Source organism: Microtus oregoni, unplaced genomic scaffold (assembly GCF_018167655.1).
Source record: "Microtus oregoni isolate MIOR12 unplaced genomic scaffold, Mior012 000025F_ref0000491, whole genome shotgun sequence".
In the NCBI taxonomy this organism is placed as follows: Eukaryota; Metazoa; Chordata; class Mammalia; order Rodentia; family Cricetidae; genus Microtus; species Microtus oregoni.
In genome coordinates this window covers 12,776,835-12,802,755 of record NW_024543084.1, presented here as the reverse complement: position 1 = coordinate 12,802,755, position 25,921 = coordinate 12,776,835, and the positions used below count along the sequence as shown (strand labels likewise).

Here is a 25,921-nt window from a genome sequence, read left to right as displayed (position 1 = left end):
CACGTAGCCTAGGTTATCTTTAAAATCATCGTGTAGCTGAGGAAGGTCTTGGATTTCTGATTTCTCTACCTTTGCCTCTCAAGTACTGGGAATATAGACTGAGTTCTATTTGGTGCCAGGAATGAAACCCAGGGCATCTAGAATGGTAGGCAAGCACTGAGCCACATGCCCAGCCCTCCCATGCCTTCTGTTTGTTATTGTCCTGCACTGTAAGGCGACATGTCTTTGCACTCTGGCTCTGGTACTCTTGAGGGTCTTGTCCAATTAGGAGAGGAGAAATGAGGTTGTCCCCTTGGGGAAAGAATGGTGTGTGTGTGTGTGTGTGTGTGTGTGTGTGTGTGTGTGTGTTTGTCAGCACATGTACAGTGGGCCTGTGGAGGAGCTTGCTGGAACCAGTTCTTAGGTCCCATCATGCGTGTCCTTGGGATGGGACTCAGGCTTGGCAGCAAGTGCCTTAACTCCCTGAGCCGTCTCTCTGGCCCTTCTTGGAGGGGGGTTTAAATGGTAGAAGCTCACCACGTGAAGGTTACCGCAAGTTAGTAATGTCAACTCCGGTCACTGTTGGGTGACATCTATCAGACATATATCTCCCCTAGCAATAAGCTGGAAAGAACCTACAAGCTACCACCTGGCAGCCACGGTCACTGCTGCCTTTGCCCTGTCTCCCTCAGGCCCAGTGCGAGGGCTGGCACTGTCCTGCCTCCCCTTTCACAGCTGCTTCCATTATTGCTCTGGGATTGAGGCTTGAGGGGGGATGGGGGAGACCAGGACGGTCTGAGATGACTGAGTCTCAAGCATCTGTCCTTCCCCCTCTGTCCACAGGTGGGTCCCCATCTTGCTACATTCCCCACGGAGGCTGATCGCCAGCGAGCTCTTAAGGCCCACCGGGAAGAATATGCCGTGCGCCAGGGCACCCTGAGGATGGGCAACTATACCCACCCCTAGCCCCACCCCCCACAGGGGAGCCTCCTCAATGCAGTAGAAAAATCCCCAAAGAACTTACTTTGTCCCCCAAATTCCAGGAAGACACACCCATATTTTGACCCAGCTTTTTGTCACAGGGACCTCAAATTCATGTCTTAGGCTACTTATCTTTTTTATAATAACCCCGAGCCCCCAACCCTTTCTGTTTTGTCTTACCCCGATTTCCCTCTGCCTAGAGAGCTCCATCTTCCTCCTCACTCTCTTCCACTTCCTCCTCTCCTCTTTCCCCCTTTCTCCTCTTCCAGGAGACCCACTCTGCTTCACAAGCCTTAGTTTACAACATAAACCAAAATTACAAGGAAGTTTTAAAATAAAAATAAATAAATCCAGGCTATGAATCAGTTTCACAGCCCTGTCAAAAGGTACCAAGAAGGCCCTGTGTTTTTCCTACAGAAAGTATACTCCCCTGCAAGCTTTGAAAGCCCTCCTTTTGTATTTCAAACATGAGTTTTAATTGCCCTTCTGGGGATGTCTGGGGTCTCAACATGGTAGGATTCTCTCTCTGGGACCCCGGCAGCAGGAAGAGTCCGCGGTTCATTACTCAGGGCCAGCCCCCGCCCTCAGTGCTGTGGCCCTGTCAATCACACAGACTAGCATGGACTTCTTCGCTTGTGCAGGGCTAGGGATGGCGGGTGGGGGGTGGGGGGGGGTGACTCCAGCAATGGAATATCTCTGTACCTGAATCTCATCTTTCCCCGGTGTCTTCCCCCCACAAATTACAAACTGGTTTATTTTAAACACAAACGATGACTTGCTCTCTTCACCTTGAGTCTTTATTTGAAAGCAAACTGTAAAGAGAAGAGAACTAACTTCAGATGTGGGCCTTGCTACACAGAGACTTTCAAGGTATGCCAACCTCCACAGCATGCCCACAGAGCCCTCTTTTCAGACAGGCTGGTTTGGGGGCTCTAAGAGCCTGTCCTGGTCAGCGTTCTATAGCCGGGAAGAGACGCCATGACCACACATCTCTTATAAAGAAAAGTATTTAGTTGGGGCTGGCTTACAGTTCAGAGGTTTAGTTCATTGTCATGATGGCACGCAGGCAGACATGGTGCTGGAGAAGGAGCTGAGAGTTCTGCATCTGGGTCTGCAGACAGCAGGAAGAAAAAGACACTGACCATGGCTTGAGTACTTGAGTACCCCACCCCCACCCCCAGTGACTTACTTCCTTCAACAAGGCCACGCCTCCTAATCCCTCTCAGGTAGAGGCTCAAGTGTGTGAGCCTCTGGGAGCCTTTCCTATTTAAATCACCATAGAGCCCTAGGCAATTTGAAGCTCTCAGGACTCACCTGTGCCCCAGCCTGCCTGGTGCCTGAATTGGGAGTCTGACATTTGTTCACCCCTAACCAACCCCAAATATACAGAACACTCTGTTTTCCCCAAACCTGCTTCTGCCTCTGTCTTCACACATCAGAAGTGACACCATGCACCCAGCTGCTGAAGCTCAAACCTTCTTTGGCTCAGGTCCCTTTTCTCTCACATCTAATTCAGAACAGCTTCCGAGGTGTAGTTCAGTCCGTAGAGCGCTTGCCCAGCATATACAAAACCCTGAGTCCCATCCCCAGCATGGCTTAAAACAGGTGTAGAGGAACATATCTAGAATAAGGTTATGTTGTAAGTTCAAGGACAGCCTGGGCTCCCCGGAACACAATCTTAGAAAAAAAAGAAGAAGCCAGGTGGTGGTGGTGCATACCTTTAATTCCAGCACTTGGGAGGCAGAGGCAGGAGGATCTCTGTGAGTTCGAGGCCAGCCTGGTCTACAGAGTGAGTTCCAGTACAGCCAGGGCTACACAAAGAAATCTTGTCTTGAAAAAAAACACACACCCCCCACAAAAAAAGAAAAGAAAAACTGGGTATAGTAGTACACACCTTTAATACCAGCACTAGGGAGGCAGAGGCAGGAGGATCTCTGTGAGTTCGAGGCTAGCCTGGTCTACAGAGTGAATTCCAGGGCAGCCAGGGCTACATAGTGACACCCTGTCTTGAAAAAAACAAATACAAGCCGGGCGGTGGTGGCGCACGCCTTTAATCCCAGCACTCGGGAGGCAGAGGCAGGCGGATCTCTGTGAGTTCGAGGCCAGCCTGGTCTACAAGAGCTAGTTCCAGGACAGGCTTCAAAACCACAGAGAAACCCTGTCTAGAAAAACCAAAAAAAAAAAAAAAAAAAAACAAATACAAGAAAAAGAAAGGAAGAAAAAAGAAAGATTCGTGACTATGATTCACCTGGTTCCTGTGGATGTTGTCTGCAAAACCGGAGCCTCGGCAGCTTTCTCTCTATCTCTCCCCTCCCTCCTCAGCAGCCTTCTCTCTCTCCCACCTCCCTCCACATTAGCAGCCTTCTCCCCGTCCCCGTGTCTCTCTCTCTCCCTCCACACAACATAACAGCAGCCTTCTCTCTCTCTCTCTCTCTCTCTCTCTCTCTCTCTCCCTCCCTCCCTCCACACAGCAGTAACCCTCTCTCTCTGTCACTGTCTCTGTCTCTCTCCACTCCCTCCACCTGAGTTGCATCCCAGCTCAGAGAAGTTCAGAAAGCTCCTACCAGCTGCTGGCCTCAGCCTCCTAGCTCCTCTGAAGCCACGCTCTGGAGCAGGCTTTCAAGTTCTGTAGCTTCTGAAGGAAAGGCCAAGGTCCAGCGGGATGTTCCATTGCCTGCCGTCACTTCCCACCTGAGCCCTTCCCTGAGTCACCTCTCACCTCTGGCCCCTTCTCATTCCCCTATGGGCCTGCTAGCTTCTGCCTCAGGCTTAGAGCTGTTTTCTGCCCAGCCTGCTGCACTTGAGGTCCACACTGTCACCTGCCTAGTCCTTGTCTTTCAGATCTTACCCGAGCTCCTCCTCGCACAGCCCCAGGTAAATTCACACTCGCCTGTGTGAATTCTCTGCAGCAGAGGACCCCACTCTGGCTCACTGTCCGTCTTCCCTCCAGAGGGACACCACCGCTGCCATCAGGGACCTCAGACCCCAGAGCCAAATCCTATGGGTCACCTGGTAGGTGTTCAGGCCTGTCTGCACAGTGGCCACTGATCGGAGATCCCCAGGGCCTGGAGGGTTCTGTACCCCAATCTGAGTAGACTTCTACATTGGTACATGCTCCACATACATACCTATAAACACACAGTACACACACACACACACACACACACACACACACACACACGGCTACAGTCCATTAGCAGCTACATACTGACTGCTTGGGACCCTGGCTCAGTAAGGCTGTGAAAGACCCTACACCACCTATGAGCTTGAGCCCTATTCTCACTCCCAGAGGGAAACAAGTCTCCTGACTCACTTGGCTGAAGCCATCCTGAGTCTCTGAGCAGGGTGGAGATGCAGAGGTGAGCCAGAGACAGGGGTGAGGGTGCTTGGGGGGCTGGGGTGTGTGTGTCAGCCACAGAGACGGCAAACTGGGCTAAGAGCATGAAGCCAGTATGATCCAGAGCAAGTGTCCAGACCTCTGGGTCTGAATGCGAGGCAGGATCCTGTTCCATCACCTCTGAGTTAGTGAGCAGTCCCTTAAAGAATGTGTAGGATGTGTTAACACCATAATAAACTGTGCATAAACATGAGTTTTTGTTTTCTTGCACTAAAACACACTAGGAGTGAGTGAATCCTATCAAAGGTGTAGGATGAGCCCATGTTCAAAGAGCAAGGAAGAAATACTTGGGATCAAGCCATCTTTTAGCAAGAGGAGCAGCTGTATCAGAAGCCAGATAATTTTCTAAAGCATCCCTCCCCTCCAAAAAATTGCACGTTGGGCTACTAAAAGTAGGGTTAGCCTTACTGTGACATTGACAGAGTAGCTAGAAGGACCAGGCTGGCTTTCCCCAGGACCTCACTATCCAGCTATCTTTTGCCCTGCACACCGTGCCTCTTGTGGGGCCTGTGACAATGCCTGGGCGCTGTCCTCAGGGGTCATGCTCAGGATTAGGGCTGGATCTCAGTAAACTCAGTGAAGTCCCTCAGCTTCTTGTCCTACAGCGCCACCAACTGGAGAGCCAGAGGCAGAGCCTATGGAGATTCCTGGCCCAGCACCGGGAATCAAGTTCCACTGATTTGATTCTTCTGACCTCATCAATTACTTGAGCCTGTACAAAGCCCCATATCTGGGTCTGGTTTGATCCCACCGCTTAAAGTATCCTGCCACATTAGCCAAGGCCTTGTCCCCACTTGAGCCTGGCTTGGGGTCGGGGTGCAGCTGCCTGACCTGTTGATCGAAGTAGAGGCCCTGAAGGCTCCAGTCTACAGGGACTGGGAATTCATTTTGTTCACTTCGTTAACCTCCCTCTACCACCATCCCACCAACAATCTCACAGGTAGCAAATTCGTGTTTAAAAGACACTAGAACCCAGGGCCAGGGAGATGGCATAGTCAGAAAGTTGCCTTAAAAAGACACCCCCTCCGCCTCTACAGTCTCACTATGTAGCTCTGTCCTGGAACTTGCTATGTAGACCAGGCTAGCCTCGAATTCACAGAGATTTGACTACCTTTGCCTCCTAAATGCTGGAATTAAAGGTGTGTGTGCCACCACACCCAGCCCATGGGCCTGCTATCTTCTGATCCCAGTGTTGAGGAGGTGAACCCAGGTGCATCCCCGAGCTTGCAGGTCAAACAGCGTAGCCTACTTGACTAGCTAGTGCTTACCAGTCTAGTGAAAGACTCAAAAGACAAGGTGGGTGACTCCCGAAGATCTGACATCTGAGGTTAATCTCTGACCTATTACCTCCCAACACATAAGTATGCACACCTACACCTACGTACACACACCTACACACACATACACCTACACGTGTGTACACCTACATACACATACACACACCTACACACATACAATTACACATGCATGCACCAACACACGCGTATACCTACACACAGACACACCTACACACATACACATCTATGTACACATACACCTATACACACAGACACACCTACACACATAGACATTTACACACATACACATCTGTGCATACATACACCTACACGGGCATACACCTACACACACAGACACACATACACACACAGACATCTACACACATACACATCTATGCACACATACACCTACACACATACACACACGCCTACACACATACACACTCACACCCACACTCAAATGGAAACTAGAACTCAATCAGGGAGGTCTACATCTCAACCTAGAATCTGCTTCTAAAATGTCCTGTCAACTGGGGAAGCATGCAGATGGGAGAACTTAGCCCTCCACCCCGGGTCTTCTCCAATAGTTCTTTGTGAATGCAGGTGTCATGGAGGTATGCCTTGAGACCCTGTTTGGGCCATTCCCGCAACATCACCAGTTAGAATTTGGGAGCGTTCTTCTTCCCAGTTGGTTTCTTGGCCCTGGTTTGTACGCACTGACTCTAGGAGCCACAGGGAGGCATAAGGTCTGGATCATCCTGGACTACTTAGAATTTTTTGGCTTGTCTTCTGGGGTGGGGGCAGGTGGTGCCAGGCAGATGTGCATCTAGCAGAAAGGGCCAGCAGGTAGGCCTCTTGGACAGGAGTGTTGAGATGGAACCGCTGGAAGAAGGGCTCACGAAGAATGAAGAGTCCTGAAGAACCCCCAGAGACGTCAAGGGCAGCTGCAGAGGATGGAGTGCCATCATCAGCAAGACCAGAACAAGCTTCTATCATGGTGGGAACCCCATCTCCTCTTGTGTCCCACTGCCTACAGTATAATTCCTAGATCCCAAACTAGCATCCTTCATAGTCTCTCCCTCACTGAAATAACTAGAGAATATTTTTCTTCTTTGACACATGGTCTCATTTAGCCCAGGCTAGCCTTGACCCCTCTATTGAGCCAAGGGGACTCTGTGAACTCCGGATTCTCCTGCCTCCATCTCCCAAGTGCCAGGATTCCAGACATGTGCCATCACACTCGGTTTTACCTGGTACAGCAGCTCAAACCCAGGATCTCCAGCATGCTGGGCAAGCACTCCACCAAACTGAACCACAGCCCCCATGCCCAGAAGAAAGGACCCTGCTTCTGAAATATAACTTCTGTAGTACTGTGGTCAGTGGGATGTCTGCCACTTGCCACAGACACTTTATAGTCCTGGATCCAATTCCAGTTCCAGATGGAGGTGTAGCTCAGTGGTAAAGCACTTGCCTGCCCTGACATTCCTGTGATCCCAGGCTCAATCCCAGGTATCACACTTTTAAAAACACCCAGTTTGAAAGCTGAGCATTCGACTCCTTTATTCCCAGCACTCGGGAGGCAAAGGCAGGTGGATCGCCCTGCGTTCAAGGCCAGCCTGGTCTACGTGGCACACTCTGTGGTATTTGTTTCCTAGACAAGGTTTCCCTGAGAAGCCCGGGCTGCTGTCCTTGGACTTGCTGCCCTCCACCCCCGTGCACCGGGACAGCAAGCATGTGCCTCTCTACCAAGCCCTGGCTTGGCCTCTTAAGCTGCTCATCCTAGCACCCCAACTAAGTGCTGGCTTCAAAAACACAGACAGAGGGTGCAGACAGACCCCCCCCCCCGCCTGCAGCAGTAAGCAGACCTCTGCTCTGGTGGCCGAGATGGGTGGGGGCTGGGGACACACTGCCACTGCCCTGTGACTTCAACCTTGCCCCTTCTCTTTCACTTATCCTTATGGACCAAAACATTCTAATTCCTTCATCTCCTTTCCTTGGGAAAATCCTTTGATGTTTGGGCCTATCATTAAGGGGAAAGAAAATACTGGGGGGGGGAGCAAACAAACAGAGGACCCAAGCCAAGGTCCTGCAAACCCCACCCAGAGGCTTGCCCGTGAAAGGCAGGTTGCTTTACCACTGAGCTGTGTCCCCAGACTCAGACTGGCTTTGATTCCCGTCCCTCACATTGGATGTAGGGAGATGACAAGCATAAACTTATGGGTGGGAAAACTACAAAGAATTTTGTTTTCTTTTTAGTGCTAGAATTGGAATTCAGGGCCTATTAGGCAGAATCACGACCACTGAGCCCCAGCTCAGTGCTAGGAAGGGGATTTAGATAGACCATACAAGAATGGATCCCTCTGTGACACCCTGTGACTGGCTGGCATCTGGCAGGAAGCACAGGCTTGGTAGGAAGGGAGGGAGGGAGGAGAGGAAAGAATGTGCTCTGTTTCAGGGGCTCCCGGGGGCTTTGACCTGAACAAGCACAAAGAGTTGAAAACAGCCTGGCCTCAAGGCTGCTGTTTGTCCAGGGTCTTTCAGACCCATCTGCCCGAGAGCACAGAGACACCCTCAGGCCTAAACTGCACCCCCAATTCTCTGGCCTAAGAACTGGGTTTGGTAGGCAGGTCCTACCAAAGGAACTGTCTCCTGGGGCTGGAGCCAAGCCTGGGGCCTCTACTCTGCAGGCAGGAACAGCTCCTGCTATTATTAGTTGTGCAACTACGAACGGCACAATAGCTATTCTCCAGGATCTGAACCAAGTGCAGAGATGCCTCAGAAGAACCCCAGAAAGGGGGTGTCGTCATCCTCATTTTATAGATAGAAAGACTAAACAAAATGAAAGCCAGAAAACCATACAAACAAGGCTCAGAAAGCAATCTGCCCCCCCCCCTTTTTTTTAAAAAAAAGTTACTTTTCTCAGGGTCCCAGAATAGAGCACCTGCAGATTTTAAGGGAATACCAAAATAACTCAGCAACAACAACAAAAAAAATATTTAAAGTGCAATTATTTAAAATAAAGAGTTAAAATACGGGATGGATAAAATCAACATCTTAAATGAAGATTTGCCTGGGTCAGATTCCAGTTCCTCTGGCCTATTCTTGAGTCCAAACCACCTGGCCCCATTCTTCCGTGACTTCAAAGCCTGAATGAGGGCTGTTTATATACATTAACACAGACCTCAGGGGCATTCCGGAAACACAGAAACATCTCTGTGTGGCTCAGCCTTCAGAGCCAGGTAATCAAAAGGAGCAGGAACAAGCCGGTGTCCAATCCCGGGGCTGAATGGTGCTGGGGAAAGAGGGAGGGAGAAGAGGGGCGGGGTGGGGAGGTGGGGACGAAGGCAGGACTAGGATGCATCCAGGTCTAGCCCTGACCCAAAGTCAAGCCTAGGTCTGAGGCCCTTGATGGAGAAGCCTGTGGAATCTACAGCTATGCTGCCTCATGACAGCCACAGGCCTCTCCCACCTTAGGAGAAGAAGGCTCTGTTTCTGCCTTTGTATAAAGGGAAACCTGAGCCCCTAGCCGGACAGACAAGTTCAGAGGCAGACAGGGGAGCCAGTTTCTGAAGCTGCATCCTTACACCTGCCTGGCCAGGTCCCACCTCTCTGGTGGGGTGGTCTTGGATTTTGAGGGGCTCTGGATCTATGAAAGGCATTCTCAACACGAGAGAGGGGAGCGTGTGAAGACTGGAATTTGAAACAAGGAATTGCTAGAGCAAGTGGGAATCTGGGAGAAAAGATCTGGGGGTCCAGAGTGGGAAGCCTGAAAAGGGGGATTTAGATGCTGGGGTGACAGCGCTGGGTCCTGGGGTAACACTGACTAGTCCCATAGAAACGTTTCTCAGATTACTCCATTTCCTTTCTCCAGTCCCCCAAATCTTAGGGAGGGGCCGAGAAGTGCTGGGGGGTAGGTGCTGGGGTAGCAGGCTGACCTCCTACTGTACACTGCATAAGTATATGGGGTGATCAGAGAGGCTGGGAAACCTGCAGAGGCTCACACCCAACCACTTAGGACCTCGGAGTCCTGACTCTCCTCCCTGACACACAGGCTTCCTTGTTGACAAGTGCATTGGATCCAGGCTTTCTGAACCACTCAGGAAAAATTTTCCCTATTTCCTTTCTGGCTGCTTCAAACAGGCTGAGATCAAGAACCTGTCAGATATGGAGGCTCGAGGAGTACCTCTGGTCACCACCCTAAGTTGGAGAGAAGCAGGCACGCGAAAGAGGGCTAGACCCTAAATTCCAAATGAAACATCTCATGAAGCATGTTTTATACTGTTATAGATTACAATAATTCAATACTATCGATGTTATAGTAACTGCCTGTTAAATGTTCTTGGGCCTCCGTGAGGCATAGGGAAAGCAGGCTAAGGCTGCAAGAGCTTGAGTCCTGGCCTGGTTTATTTTTCCCCTTGTCTTAAGAGGGATCTGACTTTCCCCTCTGCCTGCTTGGGCTCTGATCTGTGACCTATAGGCTTCACTTTTGTTGGATCCGAGATCCCTGAGTTTAAGACTTGGAAGGCTGGCTAGGGCAGGAGCTGCTAGGAGCCCTGATGGGAAGCAGAGGAGGCTGGAGACTGGTATCTACAGAAACCTCAGCTCTCTGCTGGCCGGCCATGTCAGCAATGTTTACAGGCTTCGAAAGGGTGGGATTTCAGCGATTCATGTGAGCTTAGGGTGCTAAGAAAGATGAGGGTCCTTCTGAAATGAGAAGCAGCGAAGGTGTATGCTACCGGCGACCGAGGAGGGACCCGCCTGCTGCAAGAGAGAAGCCCAAGCTGGAGACTAGCAAGGAAGGCCCCGAGACTCCGGCGGCGGCTCACGGTGATTTATGACTTTTTCCCCCATCCACCAAACAGAAAAGAAAGACAAGCGAGGCCCAGCGGGAGGCACCCAGCACAGGGGCCGCTGAGGTCCGGCCGGGGGCCCCCGCCCTCCCGTCTCCCCGACAGCTTGCAGCCGAGCCTGGCCCTCCGCTGTCCCCCGGGAGCAGCGGGTCCTCTGCTTCCAGACCGGCCGGTGGCGAGGCCGCTTCCAATCTGCCAGGGAGAGCAAAGGGAGAGTGCGGGGGAGCGGGGCGCGAGGCCACCACCAGCCCAGTCCTGGAGAGGACGAAGTTTCCGTTCTGCGCTCTGCAGAGGGGCCACTCTCGGCCCTAGATCGCGTTTGCGGGATGCGGCGCTGAGCGATTCCATGGCGGTCTAGGATGCCAAGGCGGATGAGGGACTCTAATAGCTTCCCAGGGACTCGGGGCTTGGGGTAGGAGTGCATCTAAAAGGGCAGTCTGGGTTCAGCGAGCTGCTGGGGAGGCGACTCTGGCCTTGGGTCCCTGCTGCACAGGTGCTCAGCTCTGCTCCCTCGCAGACGAGGGCACAGCCCATCCTGGGGGGGAGTGCAGAGAATCCAGGCCCCCACCCGCTGCAGTTACTTTGGGGTCTTGGGCCCCCGGCACTACCAGAGGCTGACCCCAAAAAGCCGCAGAACTAGAGCGAGGTCGGGAGGGTGAAGCGGAAAGCCTGTATTTTCATTTTCAGAACTGCCTTGAAAATAGAACCCAGGCTGGCCACGGCTGGGTGCTGACTACCAAGCTGGCCTTAGACATCTTCGTCATCTTTGTGCCAGCTCAAAACTTGCATTGTCCTGTCTAGAGGTACATAACACACACACACACACACACACACACACACACACACACGTATCGAAAGCCACTAGCTTCTCAGGACATAGCCCCAGGGAGACCACGGGCTGGGGATGAAAAGGTCACCACCTTCTTTGTTTCTTCAGGCCATAGTCATATCCGTGGGTCCCCTTAACAGTCTAGACTTGATCTTTCCCACGGCTCAACTCCTGCCTCCGAGTAAGGCAGCACTCGGTCTCTTCTCTGAAAGACATCAGGCTTAACCTTCTGCTCCAGGACAGCAGGCCCAGAGGCCAGGAGAGGATTGCATGGTTGTGTGTGTGTGTGTGTGTGTGTGTGAGAGAGAGAGAGAGAGAGAGAGAGAGAGAGAGAGAGAGAGAGAAAACCCAAGCAAAACATCCCGAAAACAAAAATTTTTATTCTTTCTCATACTAGGACGGGGACTTCCTATACAGGCAAGTCTTTTCTCCATTGGGTTTTGCTGCCTTTCTGTGGGATGAGGAAGAAAATTGGGAGGTAGAATAGGAATTTACGGAGCGCGGTTCAGTGGAGTAGCTCGAATAATTGTGGACAGGCTCGGGAGAAGGCTTTCAAGGCAGCTCATCCCAACTACAGGCCACGAAGCTGGCCCTCCCAACGGCCCCTGCCCCCCTCGGCTAATCATCTTCATTAGGGGCCTCATCGCCGATCTAATGAAGGCAAACTGTGTGGAAATCGCCGGTAAACAGTTAGGTCTGCGCTGTAATTAATTCAGTGTCTCTTTTAATCAAACTGGAAAAGAATCGGGCAGTGGCTTGTGGAGCCGTGACATCACCCCCAAAATCGGCCGGAGCCAATCAGCGTCATCACTCCGGGGACACGTGGGTGAGTCCCCTTTTAAAAAAAAACACAACACAACGAAAAAAAAAAGAGAGAGAGAAACAAAAAAAAAAAAGCTAGCCCCAAAGAAAAAGTGACACAAGTTCGATTTTTTTTTTAAAGGAAGTGGGGGGGCGAAGGCAAGCGCTGAGGACAGGTGAGGAGCTGCAGTGGGAGCCGCGGGGCGCTGTCCACGGTGCTGACGGGCCCTGCCGGGGCCCAGCGCTCACGTAGGATCTCCGGGGCCAGGTGGAGCTTCCCGATCCGCAGGCCTCGGCCGCTGTCCGCGGTGCTGAGGCCTCCAGGTGCGCTCTGTTCTGCGTGCCCGTAGCGCGGCCCCGGCCGGCCGCTATCCGCCCTGCTGACCCCTACCCTCGGCTACCTTTTGCCTGGAGCAAGCGTGCGGTTTGGATTTTGCTTTTTAAAAAAGACGATCTTGATTCAGATTCCAACAGCCTCGCACTTCTTCTGTGCCAAAGGGGCCCTCAGGCCGTTCTTCTACCTTTTGGCTCTCCCCAACTTGGTGCGCCCTCCTCCCATTCCTCCCTGACACTCCCACCACCACCCCCCCTCGGCTCGGCTGCTCGGTGCTGCAGAAGACGCGTTGAACCCTTTTGGATGTAATGCGCAGAGGAGGTTGGCCCAGAGCTCCCGGGCTCCCCCAAGGCTGAACTCCGTCCAAGGTGCCCACAGGCTCCCTGCCCGCCTTCCCCATGCCAGCCCGCAGCTAGGGGCAGGGGCAGCGGCGGCTGGGGTTGGGGGTGGGTGGGGAGCTTTTGGGGAGGACAGGTCGCAGTTTGGCTATGGAAGGCTCCAATGGCTTTGGGATTGACTCCATTCTCTCCCACCGAGCGGGCAGCCCCGCCCTTCCCAAGGGGGACCCCTTGCTTGGGGACTGCCGTTCACCCCTGGAGCTGAGTCCACGCTCAGAGAGCAGCAGCGACTGCTCTTCGCCAGCCTCACCTGGAAGAGACTGTCTGGAGACCAGTACCTCGCGGCCCGGTGCTGCATCCGGCCCAGGTTTGGACTCTCACCTGCAGCCGGGGCAGCTTTCAGCCCCAGCCCAGTCGCGAACCGTCACCTCCTCCTTTCTGATCAGGGACATCCTTGCTGACTGCAAACCTCTCGCGGCCTGTGCACCCTACTCGAGCAGCGGGCAGCCTGCAGTCCCTGAGCCTGGGGGCCGCCTTGCGGCCAAGGCCGGGGAGGACTTTCGCGACAAGCTGGACAAAAGTGTCAGCAGCGCCTCGTCGGACTCTGAATACAAAGGTAAGAAAACAAGGTGAAAACGGCGGCGGCGGCAGGGGTGGGGTGTTTCTAAAACGTGACATTTAAAACTTGAGAACACACACTTGGGGACAGACACATAGTCATCTTGGGGTTCCCCCAGGCCCAGGCTGAGAGTTGGTCTTATCTCTAGACCTCTCTGTCAGCCCCAAGGTTGGACCCTGGAGCAACAAAGAGTTCAGAGTGTGTGGCCCGGAGAAGCTGAGGGGGACAGTGTGTAAGGGAGAGTAAGCCTGGCCAGATATACAAAGCAAACTTTCTAAGTTCCTTACTGGGACCACAACCTCTCAACCAGGTCTGCAACAGTGCGAAGCTTCTTCGAGGACACTGTTTTGTCGGACTGGAAGCCTGGCAGAAAATTCCTGCCAGAGCCTTCTACAGCAGGAATCTTTTAGCCTTTAATCTGAATTTCCCAGCAAGAGGAGAAAGTGGGCCTCCCCACCCATTGGGGAGTGTAGTCTGAGGCATGAACCTGTAGATGAAGAGATCCGTTTGAAAGAGGAACAGGCAGCCTGGCCAGCTGGCTAGACTGGGTTCTGAGGTCCGGTGGAGGGGAAAGGAGTCCACAATCCACGCAGAAACTCTCTCTGAATGGGGTCTTACTTCAGTAGTGACCACCAGAATGTCTTTAGGACCTACAGATTCCTGAGTGACAGGCCTGGTCACTCCCATTTCCACTTTGGGAGTCTTTATGGTGGCTCCCTTCTCATTCTGTCTTAACTAAGGCTCCGAGGTGGCGTTTAAAAGAAAGGGGAAGGACGAGAAGAAAGAAAAAGAAGAGGAGGGGAGGGAGAAAAGAAAATGTTCTTTAGTTTTGTTTTTTATCTTTGGGCTCCACTCTGACTTTAGCTGTTATTAGGTCCAGAGGCTTGAAATTCTCTCCAGGAAGACGTTAGGTGGCAAAGGGCCTGGGTGTCACAGGGAGCAGGGGATAGAGCTCTCTGCTAGCCAGCAGGAAACTGGGGCCTGGTGGAGACTGTTCCTGGCTTTGTAACTATTAACTCCCCAAACCTCTCCCTTGAACCAATACTCTGCTATAAAGTCAGCTTCATTGCTGCCTGCATCTCCTGGTATCCATTTGTGCTGAATTTCACAACTATTTAGTTAGGTTCACTTAATTCTTCCTCCCAACCAAGAATTCCTTTGAGGGTTGACCTGAACTCCAGACTGAAACCCCTCAGGGGTCCTAGCCCAGGGCTCACTTCTCTCTTCTTGCCCCAGTGGAAATGGTTAGGCCTCCTTCAAGCAGGTCATGGACCCATCATCTCTAGAAAGGCCACAGCTTCAACCACAGTGCTCAGGAAGAGGTCTAGAGGCCTCAGCAGCCCCCCCACCCCTACCTGTTTAGAGCAGCAAAGAGAACTCACCTTGAAGAAAAGTGTGTGAGTGAAAGGCAGATATAATGTGCCACATTGTGTGTGTGTGTGTTATTCCTTACAATTCACAACCATCTCTACCTAGCTTCATGGTTAGAGCGAAGAGCAATCTGGTCCAGCCCTGCCTGTACGAACAGCTGCCTCCTTTTATGTTTTTGCCCCTAAGCAGGATTTTGAGGAGAGATTCCATTTCGTTTAAGATAATTGGAATATCAATTTTCTTCTCCTGTCCCTGATGATATCTGAGCAGGGAGATGACGAGGGAGCCGAGAGCCGGCTGTCTACTTATCACTTAAACAGCTTCGGAGCACAAGATGCTGCAGAAAGTTCCAGCCACCTCCAGGCATGGGCTGTTGCTTTTGCACTTTAAACATTCTGAAGTGAAAGTGTGTGTGTGGGGGGGGGGGGCACGCACAGGCAGAGCAAAGCGGTGCCCAGCACGTTCCTCAAACAGAGGTGACTTTTGCAGAGTTAGGAAGCTGGTCTGAGAGACAGACACAGGAACCAGGAATTCGCCGTCAAGCCACAGATTACGCCAAGGACAAAATGAGGCAGGGGTAGGGGACAGGCCAGTCCCATCCCAAGTTTCTGGCGTGAAAGGTTTCTTAAACAGTGTTTACTACAGTTGGAGGAGGGCTTTAGAGGTAAGGCAGGTGGCAACAGGAAACTGGCTGGAGCCCGGGTTCTTGGAGAAACCAAACCAGGGCTTGACGCCACACAGGAAGGGTCTCTAGTCCTTGGGCTCCAGACTGATTGGATGCAGGTCAAAGTCTGAGAAATGGACACCAGGTAGACAGAGTCAGACTGAACTAGGTGAGTCCCAAAGGCTCCAGCAGAGCCAGAAAGGACTAAAGTCAAACGAAACAACAAACAAACAAACAAAAAACAAGTGGTTGGCCAACCCACCAGAACGAGGGATTGTTATGAGTTGTCCAAGTAATTAGGGGGCAAAGTGAGATTTCTGCAATATCAAGTTTGAGGCTTGAACAAGTATATGCTCTAGGCTTTCCGGAGAGAAAAGTCATCTTTATCCCTGAGGGTTCCGAAGCCTCCCAGCAGTGGCAGAAGGCTGAAGGCCGTCTGGGACAGTTATTCCAAGACTCCGGTGCCGGTGCCGGGGAGCTGGGGCTGCTGGCTCCCTCCCTGCCGGGAAGCACGGCCTTTCCGGCTGAAAAACCTCCTCCCCAGTGGCTCAATTAACCGGATTATTGTTTCCTACAGAGAGAAATCACCTCTCATTCAGCTGAACCCTGTCATGGCAAACGCCAGGCACAATGAAACTCCCTATAAAAGAATATAAAGAAAGCAGGCGGTAGGTGGGCGGGAGCCCCAGCTCAAAGGGTCATTTTGGAAGAAGTCGACTATTCCGACTATTCCGTTCCAGTGTCGCCTTAAGGCGATGGGAATGCCAGGCTCTTTCGATTAAATGTGTTTTCTGTTAAGTCAACCTCCAACGAAAGTAGAGGAAAATGAACTAATCCAGCTCTGTCCGGTCCACGGTGGACCTCAGGAGCGGGGAATAGATGTCCATTTGCCTGACCACAGGATCAGGAGGGCTGTCCACAGAATCGTTAGGCCGGTGGGGTGGGAGCCACAGCGGGCACAACGAAGCCCAAGCCCCGACTTCTGTGATACACACAGCCCTTCGTGCCTAGAGATGATGTCTCCCAGCGCTTGGTGCTCACAGATGCCCGCACCCTGCCTGCCTTCCACCCGCATAGTTCGGAGTGGTCTAGGAATCCTTCGCTATAGATTCCTGGCCAAACCGGGGTCGGTGAGGCATGACCACAATTATCTGCTCTTCAGGAAGATGGGGTGCTGAGGAGCGAACAGGCTTTTGTTTCTCCATGCGGGTTTTGCTCCCAAACGCAGAGCCCACCACCCAAACGCTTTCTCGGCCAGTGGCAGACTAGGCCAGTCTACTCTGAGACTGGCTTTCTCTTTCCCAGTGTGTGTGTGTGTGTGTGTGTGTGTGTGTGTGTGTGTGTGTATGATTGGGGGGAGAGGTTGAGTTTTCTTCTGGGAGCTGCCAGCGGCTCTGCCCCCGGGCACTTCCTAACACCATTTCCTCCTCACTCACTGTTCACACCCTTCTTCTGAGGGCAGGCAGCTCTGGCACCGACGGAGTCCCTGTGAGTTTAATACTTTGGGACCCCAGAAGTCTGCGGCTTGTCGAGTGGGGAATGGGGTCACGAGGGCGCAAGCACTACCGATCCCTGACGTGACCTCTGTGTCTCCGCAGTGAAGGAGGAGGGCGACCGCGAGATCTCCAGCTCTAGGGACAGTCCCCCTGTGCGCCTGAAAAAGCCACGAAAAGCGCGCACTGCCTTCACCGACCATCAGCTGGCGCAGCTGGAGCGTAGTTTCGAGCGGCAGAAATACCTGAGTGTTCAAGACCGCATGGAGTTGGCTGCCTCGCTCAACCTCACTGATACACAGGTCAAGACCTGGTACCAGAACCGCAGGTGAGGTTTCGCTGCAGGGCGGGGTCTGTAGGGGTCTTTTTCTGGAGCCTTAGGTCTCTCTCATTCCGTCAAAGAAGGGAAACTGAGGCTCTGCGAAAAGACCTTGCCCTAAGTCCCACAGTGAGGGGCAGAAAGAACACTGGACTGGCATCCAAGACAGGTGAACCGGCACCGAGGTTAATAGAGATTTGAGCCTTGCTCCACCCCAGCCCATGTCCCCAAGGAACCAGGCTAAGTCTGGGCTTTGAGGCCTCTGAGTTCTTCTTTAGGGAAGAGTGGCAGCCAAGTCTCCAGAAAGCAGAGAGGTCCTGAGGTCGTTGTAGTAGGGGCCAGTGGAATCCTAGCATTTATAGTCAAGAGGAAGCTGGGTGAGAGAGACTGGGAAATTGATATTAGGGCACTGGTCTTGAACCTGCTTCTTAATCTCTTTGGACATCCACAGGACTTAAATACACTGGTAAGACACACGTGCACAGACATGTCAGTCTGCATGGTGGCATGCTCTCCCACACACTTAGCAGAGGCAGGAATGGCGCTTTCCATAAACAAGCCTCAGAATACACAGCCCCATTAATAATAAATATCGATTACGGCTTCAGGCATCAATAATTAAGGCTCGTTGCAGTAATTACACAATTATGACGACGAGGAATTATTCAAGGGGGGAAAGGGGCTAGTGTGACTGAGCCCACCTTCTGGAACCCAGGCAGGCACGCCCAACCTCACCCCAGGTGAGTGCAGAGGTCTCAGGCTCACTTCCTCACTTGCTCTACGTAAGAGGGAATTGGGACTGGCTAGCCCCAGACCTCAAACCTAGGTGGCCTGAGTGTAGGCCAAGTATAGGCCTGAGTGTAGGCAGAGCTGAGAGAGAAAGTGGGCATTCCTCCAGAGAAATTTCTGCTTGGAGTCCCCTGGGCCTCTGGAGCTACCCTCCCCCCTCCCGTGAGCGGGGAGTTGGCTACCCGGTAGTCAGCTCTACCACCCTTTCTGTCGCTCCACTTTCATTAGGCCTTCCCAGGGGAATCATATCCTGAGGGTATCCCGACCTGTAAATTTGTATATGCACTTTGAAGTCAGGCAATCTGGCTTGGAGCAGGGATCTGCCTGCTACTTGCAGATCATCATGAAAACTGTCCCACGCCTCAAGGTTTTAATCTGTAAAATGGGGACAACAGTCACGGAAAGCCAGTGGAAGGGAAAATGATGCACGATTCATTTGACCTGGGCACTCGATTGTTTATTAGCAAATTAGTATGCTCCCTGTTGGACACCCTGCGGCTCTCTGTGCCAATCACTAGGAAGGAGCAAGGGTTGTGGAGTGTCCTAATCCTGACACCTTCCTCTCTGCCTTGATTTCCGTTCCCAGGACTAAATGGAAGCGACAAACGGCTGTGGGGCTGGAGCTGCTGGCGGAGGCAGGCAATTACTCGGCGCTTCAGAGAATGTTCCCGTCGCCTTATTTCTACCCACAGAGCCTCGTTTCCAACCTGGACCCGGGTGCCGCGCTCTACCTGTACCGCGGCCCCAGCGCGCCTCCGCCTGCCCTCCAGAGACCTCTGGTGCCCCGTATCCTCATCCACGGACTCCAGGGAGCCAGCGAGCCGCCCCCGCCGCTGCCCCCGCTGCCCGGCGTCCTCCCGCGCGCCGCGCAGCCTCGGTGAGGCGCCCTCTCGCCCCAATCCGTGCTCCGGGACCCCCAGCTCAGGCTGGGCCCGGGTCCGTACCGTCGCCCCGGGGCAGGGCAGCCCGGCTCCTCACGGTGCCGCAACCCAGTGTCTCCCACGGGGATAACTTCACTGAGGCTACCCCTCCCTCAGCTGCGTCCTCTTTCCTGGCTTCTCCACCCCGGAGCCACTTTCACCTGCCAGATGTACATACGCGCTCCTGCCCACCTCCCACCCAACTCCAAGTCCCTGCGGGCTTCCCTAAGTACCCCTGTCCCCTAGGCAGCAGGTAAGGGGACGCCGGCGACTGGCTCTCTCTCGTGTCCCAGCCTTGGGTCCACCCTTCTTCCCGCACCTCTGTGAGACAGGGTGGGAGTGCTGTACGGAGCTTCCCTCCCAACTCCTTTATTTTCCCCGAGACCCGGGCTGGCGGCAGAGCTGTACAGTGTGCAAAGTGTATATGAAGTTATTTATTCGTGATCCATGAGCCCGTGACAGTGTCTGTGAATCAGTGAGTCTGTGGCCTGTGCCCTCATCGTCCCGGGTGGGGCAGGAAGGGGCCGAGAGTGCTTGCCCATGCATCCGGGCCCCCAGCCCCCCTCCCCTCCACCCAGGTCCGGGGCAGCCAGGCCTCTTGGGTTCTCTTTTTTAAATGTGGAAATAAACTTCTTACAAATGACCAGGCGCCTGTCCGCGCTACCTTCCGTTGGTTCCCACTCAGGCCCTCTCCCACCCCATCCTTCATAAGAAACTTCAGCATCTTACACTACATTTCCTTCTATTCGCAAAAAGTAGTTTTGTCTCCCCCTTGCCCTGTTCCCCGGTTCCTGAGTGCTGTGGTCAAGCGCAGGAGACCCCGGCTGGACTTCCAGGGGGTCTCCCCGTTTCCACATCGAGGCGAGCCTGTAGCTCTCGGCCTCCCCATCTGATTCGTTCCGCTTCCACATGGGGACCACGGGCGAGGCCAGCGCCTGGCCTCCCTCTGCTGCGTGTCAGGCCACGAAGCACTCACTGAGCCGACTCATCTGGCTCAGACCGGGGCGCCGGCAGCTGGTGACCGGCCCTGCGGGCCCGGGGCAGACAGATGGACTCCGAGGCTGCTCCCTGTTGCCCCACCCTCCTCGGCCCGGCGCCCTCCGCTCTGGCTACCCGCAGCTCCTAGTCTCTTAAGCCTGGTAGGACCCCAAGGGCCTTCCTGAGATTGACACCCCGTCGAGCAACCCTTTACTCTCCAACCTCTACTCCCCGCGCGCCCCAACCTTGGGAGAAATAGGGGCGGGGGAGGGGGCGGATCGCACCACCCGCCTTCGAGTCAGACTCCAGAGCACGTTCAAAGGGCCAAGGTCACCTCCTGACATCTTCGGTCTCCCTGGACGTGGACGCAGGTGCTACCCTCCCCCACACCACCTGCAGCACACTGACTTTCAAGGCGGAAGAAATGCCGGGGAGTTTGGATGCTTGCAAGCAAAGGACCCTCCCAGCATTTCTGGCCCAACTGTTGGGGAAAGAACCTGGCAATGGAGGGAGGGGCGTATCCAGAAAGCCCCCCCCCCCCAACCACAACTAGTTCGGCTACTGTTTCCTCCCCACCCCCCAGCATCCTCACACCCAAGCTTTTCTTTTATGGGATGGTGGGGGTATTATTCTAATTTTGCAAAATGCACAGCAGCTAATTAAGTCAAGGAGCCCCTCGGCTTTCAAGTTCTTTTGCATGTGAATGCGGGTTAGTAAATCCCTCGATCTGGCTGTGGTGGGGTGTGAGGGGGGACTGTCCCCAACTCAGGGTTAATGAAGTGGGAAAGAAGTCTCTCATAGCCTCCTGCAAACAAAACCCCCCAAGCAACAAACCCTGCCCAAATCCTACACGGATTGACTTAAACCCAGGGGATAAGTGCTTTAAATTAATCTCATTGAATAAGAATGAGACCAAACAAAACTCTTTAAAATCATATTAAAAATCTATCAAAGGACAACTTGCGCTGGTGTGCTTTTCATTTTGTGAGAGTGGAGGAGGCAGGCTAGAGCAGCCACCCTCACATTTACACAGTGCAGTGTAAACCGCAGACACATTCTGACTATGTAATTGTCCTTGTACCGCAGAGGCGATTTCATATCTTACATTAATGAAGAACAAGGCTTCCCTACAAGTTTATAATTACAATATTTTAAATTGTCCTGCACATCCCATCTGTAATAATAACTCCACAACCTCTGCAGTGAGGTGGGCTTGAGCTTCCCATCCATTTAGAAGGCTAAATTGGTTTCTCTGTTCCTAACCCAGGGGCTGGGTGCCCTCATTTAAAACAGAAAAAAAGAATGAATGACCGTGAGAGACCCCCAGTGGACCAATCTAAATCTGGACTCCTAAGGGTGGGGACAACCAAGTTTGAGGTTAGCTTTTTCAGCTAGCCCTCAGCTACGTGGCTTCTGGAACCTGGGTGGTTTTTTTGTTGTTGTTTTGTTTTATTGGGGGCACTACCCTGACAACTTGGCTCTATTTTTCTATGGTCCAGCAGAGCGAGAAAGTTTGAGGTCGTGGAGGCAAACTGGAAAAGCCTGTTGTTAATCACTCTCAATCAGGGAAACTTGTCACTGGAAAGGCCTGAAGTTTCCATCTCTGGAAGTGGCTTCTGCTGGCTGTGGGAAGTGCTGGACCCAGCCACTTGCAGCTTAGAATCACTTGTACCCCAAGGCACACCCCCCTCTTATGTTCCAGGCAGGAGAGAAATCAAAGCAGCCCTCTGCGATCAGAACTGTCCTCAGCTGGGCTCTGTTTGGCCCCGCTTCTGTGGGAGTGGAGGACACCACCCGTGGTGTCCCACTGCAGACAGCTGCTCCAGGGCTCCTTGCCCTCCAGTGGTGGCTCTTCACAAGGTGGACAGCAGCTGGGCTGCAAATGGGGAAGGCTTGGGTCCCAAAACAAGCACTCTCCAGCACAGCACTCCATTTGCTGTCTGAATCTCCTGAGACTTTAATATGGTAACCAGGCTGATGTGAGAAAAATGCCAAGTCTGGGACCTTAGAAAAAGGTATGATTAAAAATACACACAAAATCAGACTATGTACACTGGAATCAGGCTGACATTGTGTACAACTGGTACCTGGGATGTACATCCTATAAAGATCCATAAGAGATTCATTTTAAGGTTGTTTAAATTTAGAGAACATTAACCCTGAAGCTGCCGAGTCTATTTCCTGATGACTGCGTACTGTGTTACCTAAGCAGCATGTCCACCACCATCTCTGACAAGACAGCCTTGTTAGCTAGAAAACTACAAGTGTAAATTCCAACTTTGTGATCAGAGTCACTGTAACTTCAGTAAGGGGCCTGTTGCCGGGAGGCAGTCACAGGTTTTTGCGTAGCCATCCCTGATTACAGGCACTAATCCTGTTTTCACACAGCCGGTTGACTCTTCATAGTCTGATCCCTCATTTCCCAACGAAGCAAGTGAGCCATTATAAACCCAAAGAAAGGTGGCCGATTTGTCCAGTCAGCTCCACACCTGCTGCAGTTTCAGAGGACCTTACAAATGTCACCACAGGCCCTGAGTCTGTGACTGCCAGTCTTGGCAAGGCTGCAGTGTGGGTGTTAACTGATCTTCCTCCCCACAACAGCCTCCACCCTGCCAGTCTCAGGAGAGGGGCAAAGTGTGCAACACTTGCCCTAGGGCTTCAGAGGGTCTAGCAGGGCTGGGAGCACAGAAACCCTGAGGAAAGCAGGCCCAGAATGGTGTCTGAACAGAGCATGCTGTGCCTTAACCCTTTCTCTCGTGAGTCCTCTGTAATGTCCAAATCTTACATTTATTGGGAAATCAATACACTCCAGGGGTCCTTTCAAAGCTTCCAGAAACACAATGGCATGTGGGGGTTCTGGGTCTAGGTGACAACACAAAGACCTCAGACCCTGAAGAGAAGACAGGCTCCGGAGGGAAAAGGCAAGCTCGGGTGCTGGTGCCTTTAGACTTCAAAGGCAGATAATAAAAAGGCAACAGTAAGTCAATTAGCCCAGAGACAGCAAGTCTTCTGCGGACATGAAAGAGGAAGCAATGCACATGGGGCTATAGCGTGTTTACGGAAGAAAGCGGTGCCGCTGCCAACACATTTGGTTTTTGATCCAAAGCAAAAAGTTCTCTCGGCCCTTCCTGACAGAGCATGTGGACACTAAGAAAATAGCTATTCAACAAATACTTTTATCCTTTTGAACAAGTTCAATTCCAGTTTTTAACATTCCATCTTACAGCACTCATGCAGTACACTTGTGGCAGCTTCATCTGACAAGCTCGCCAGGAGCCATACTCTTCCAGGCTGATACACACGATGCTTTGCTGTCCCTGTGCAGTCTCACAAGAGGGCTGAGCAAAGGCAGGTGACTCTCTAGTACTGGTCCCTGCCTGCTGGTTTCCATCAAGGCTCCTCCTCCAACAGCGGAAGGTCTGTGTTCAGGAAAAGGTACAGGGAGCATCACTGATAAGAACAGGATATCAATCTAAAGCCACAGGGTCTGTCAATCTACCCTGACCTGATCCTGTAGGGAAATGAAAAACAACTAAAAGAAGTTTGCTGGCTGGTGATGAGTCTTCTGCATGCAGGAGCGGCTTCATTCTCTCCACGGCCCAGGCTTGCGGGGTGCCACCTGAAAGCCCCGCTGTTTGCCTTGCTTTCCACCCTTCGTGCCACCGGCCTCCAGTCCACTCGAGTATTCCGAGTGCAGGACTTCAGCGAGCACAAGGCGGTGCTTTTTCTGGCTCTTCCTCCGAGGGTCAGGCCTGAGGAAAAGTAACGGCAGAGAGCAAGACTTTAGTGTCTTTCTTCCCCATTTGGAGAGAGGCTGACAGCAGCTGGCTATGAGACCAGGAGGCTGACATTTTTGTATTAGCAGAAAAGCAATCTCTTCAGTAGCACTTGTTTTGATATTCTATGCACCAGAAGATTAGATACGGTGCTGACAGATTTTCATAACGGTGGCAAAATATCATGGCATTTTTAAAAGTGAGGCTTTGTTCTGTGTTGTTTTCATGGGATGGGGCGGGGGAGAAACGTACACATTCTCACACTCTGATGGCAAATGAGGTGCATGAGACAGCAGTTTGCCCGTGGATGGGAACGCCCACAGTGCAATACAGTTAGCTGCAAAGCTTCCAAGCGCAGGGCCTCAGAGATGAACCCTTGAGGTCTAGCAGACTGTAGGCACAGTGCCCTGCTAGGCAGGTCTCGAAGGCAGGGTGTCTATGCAGACTCCCCAGCCCTCACTAGAGAGCAGAAAACACCCTGATCCTGCAAATCCCAAGCCCAAGTGAAAGAAGGCATTCCTTGTCTTGACCCACCACTCGATCAGAAGAAACTTGTAAAATTCAACCATACACTGATGAGTGAGAATGGAATCCTAAGATGACCAATAAGTTCATACTGGCTTGCCGGGCGGTGGTGGCGCACGCCTTTAATCCCAGCACTCGGGAGGCAGAGGCAGGCGGATCTCTGTGAGTTCGAGGCCAGCCTGGTCTACAAGAGCTAGTGCCAGGACAGGCTCCAAAGCTACAGAGAAACCCTGTCTCGAAAAACTAAAAAAAAAAAAAAAAAAAAAGTTCATACTGGCTTTTCTTTAGCACCCTCATGACCAACCCAGGAACTCAATGTAAGGAGCTCAAGAAAAGCCACTGGCTGCTCTCTGACTTGACAGCATGTTGTGTGGTTAGTCAGAGACTAAACACAATAAACAAATTCCTTTAAAATCCAAGAATTAGACACAGCCATACTGTGCTATCAGCCTTAGTAGGAAGGTTGAAGATCCCACCACAATGAAGGTAAAGACATTTATAATCCCAACCAGAGCACAGGGCTGTAGTGATAAGATCCAGTTTCTCTCTCTCTCTCTCTCTCTCTCTTTTATGTATGCTGGTGTTTTGCCTGCATATACTCTATGTGAGGGTGTTGGATTCCCTAGAACTAGAATTATAGACAGCTGTGAGCTATCATGTGGGTGCTGGGAACTAAACCCAGGTCCCCTGGAAGAACAGCCAACGCTCTTAAACCGCTGAGCCATCTCTCCAGCAACCCCCCCCCCCCAGTTTTGTTCTTGCGAGAGGAAGAGTCAACCTTGCCAGAGAAAAAGATTTGAGGGAAGGGCATGTTAGCAATGATATTTCGGGCTGGAAGTTTATTCAGTTAAGTGTGTTGGGGCAGGGCTCGAGAGCACTAGTATCACACAGGGAAACAGTCCCTGCATTCGTGTTATCCTTAAGTAAGCACCACGGGATGGAGGGGGAGAACTTGTTAAGGCCATGTAGCTGGCAGACATAGGTATGAAGCCCCAGCTTTCTGTAGACTGAAAACTGCTGCCAGGTCTGCTTGGGGGTAGAAGCAGTACTGTTGACCCTGGACTTCTCTTCCACATCTGCGCACGTAGACAGGCTGTGGTGGTTGGACACTGACTTGCTCCACAGCAAAGGCTGCAACTTCCTGTACTAGTGTTTATTTTTAGTCAGGTTACATGACAGACAGAGCAAAAGGTTCTGACAGGAAGGGATGCCTTTTCTTCCCTCTGAAGTAGGTGCTCACAATGCGTATAATTTTAAATGTAACAATTTGAGTTTCAAGATATGAAGAATTTCAGTCAAAATATTCTCTCCAGCAGAAGTACTTGCTCCTGCCGTCATTGTAGACAACAGTAACCAGAGTCTCATCTGGTGTCTGATATAGGAACTACCTACAGAGCGAGTGCAGCCTGTGGGAAGCAGCTCAGAGTATCATACCCATGCCTTCAGCTGCCCAATGCAGACACCTCCATAGACAACACACCCCACAGGGGCCCCTTGTAGTGAGAATACAGGTCTGTTCACAGGTAGAGAGCTGGATGGGGCAGTAGGGGCACTGGGGTCACTGCTAGACCTACTCTAGAAAGTGTGCCTCAGGGTTGGGGTGGCTCAGTGGCAGTGTATGCTTGATAGCAGAGGTTACCCTGTTCACCTTCATATATCCTTGTCACATTCCCCAGCCACT

The 25,921-nt window shown here is 52.3% G+C and overlaps 3 protein-coding genes across 3 annotated transcripts in view; 2 read left to right on the top strand and 1 right to left on the bottom strand.

Moving 5' to 3' along the window:
- Nucleotides 1-1,243, top strand: part of Cfap77 (cilia and flagella associated protein 77) — a 122,733-nt gene extending 121,490 nt beyond the window's left edge. Inside the window, exon 6 of the mRNA XM_041675171.1 lies at nt 823-1,243. Coding sequence (XP_041531105.1) covers nt 823-945 — 123 coding nt within the window. The 3' untranslated portion in view covers nt 946-1,243. The remainder of the gene's footprint in view (nt 1-822) is intronic.
- Nucleotides 1,244-12,253: 11,010 nt separating this feature from the next.
- Nucleotides 12,254-20,873, top strand: Barhl1 (BarH like homeobox 1). Its single transcript, XM_041674972.1, has 3 exons — nt 12,254-13,402; nt 17,039-17,261; nt 18,628-20,873. Exons 1-3 carry the CDS (start codon nt 12,937-12,939, stop codon nt 18,920-18,922), a joined length of 984 nt encoding a protein of 327 aa, XP_041530906.1. The 5' UTR covers nt 12,254-12,936; the 3' UTR covers nt 18,923-20,873.
- A 743-nt stretch (nt 20,874-21,616) lies between these two features.
- Ddx31 (DEAD-box helicase 31) overlaps nt 21,617-25,921 on the bottom strand; it is a 71,676-nt gene continuing 67,371 nt past the window's right edge. The window contains exon 20 of the mRNA XM_041674875.1: nt 21,617-23,691. Within this exon, the coding sequence (XP_041530809.1) occupies nt 23,523-23,691 (169 nt within the window). The 3' untranslated portion in view covers nt 21,617-23,522. The remainder of the gene's footprint in view (nt 23,692-25,921) is intronic.

Bases quoted from the DNA above. Each gene is read 5' to 3' on its own strand.
- Barhl1 (XM_041674972.1), top strand. From the start codon at position 12,937: ATGGAAGGCTCCAATGGCTTTGGGATTGACTCCATTCTCTCCCACCGA. The intron at 13,403-17,038 runs GTAAGAAAACAA...GTGTCTCCGCAG, and splicing joins GTCGGACTCTGAATACAAAG to TGAAGGAGGAGGGCGACCGC. The intron at 17,262-18,627 runs GTGAGGTTTCGC...TTCCGTTCCCAG, and splicing joins ACCTGGTACCAGAACCGCAG to GACTAAATGGAAGCGACAAA.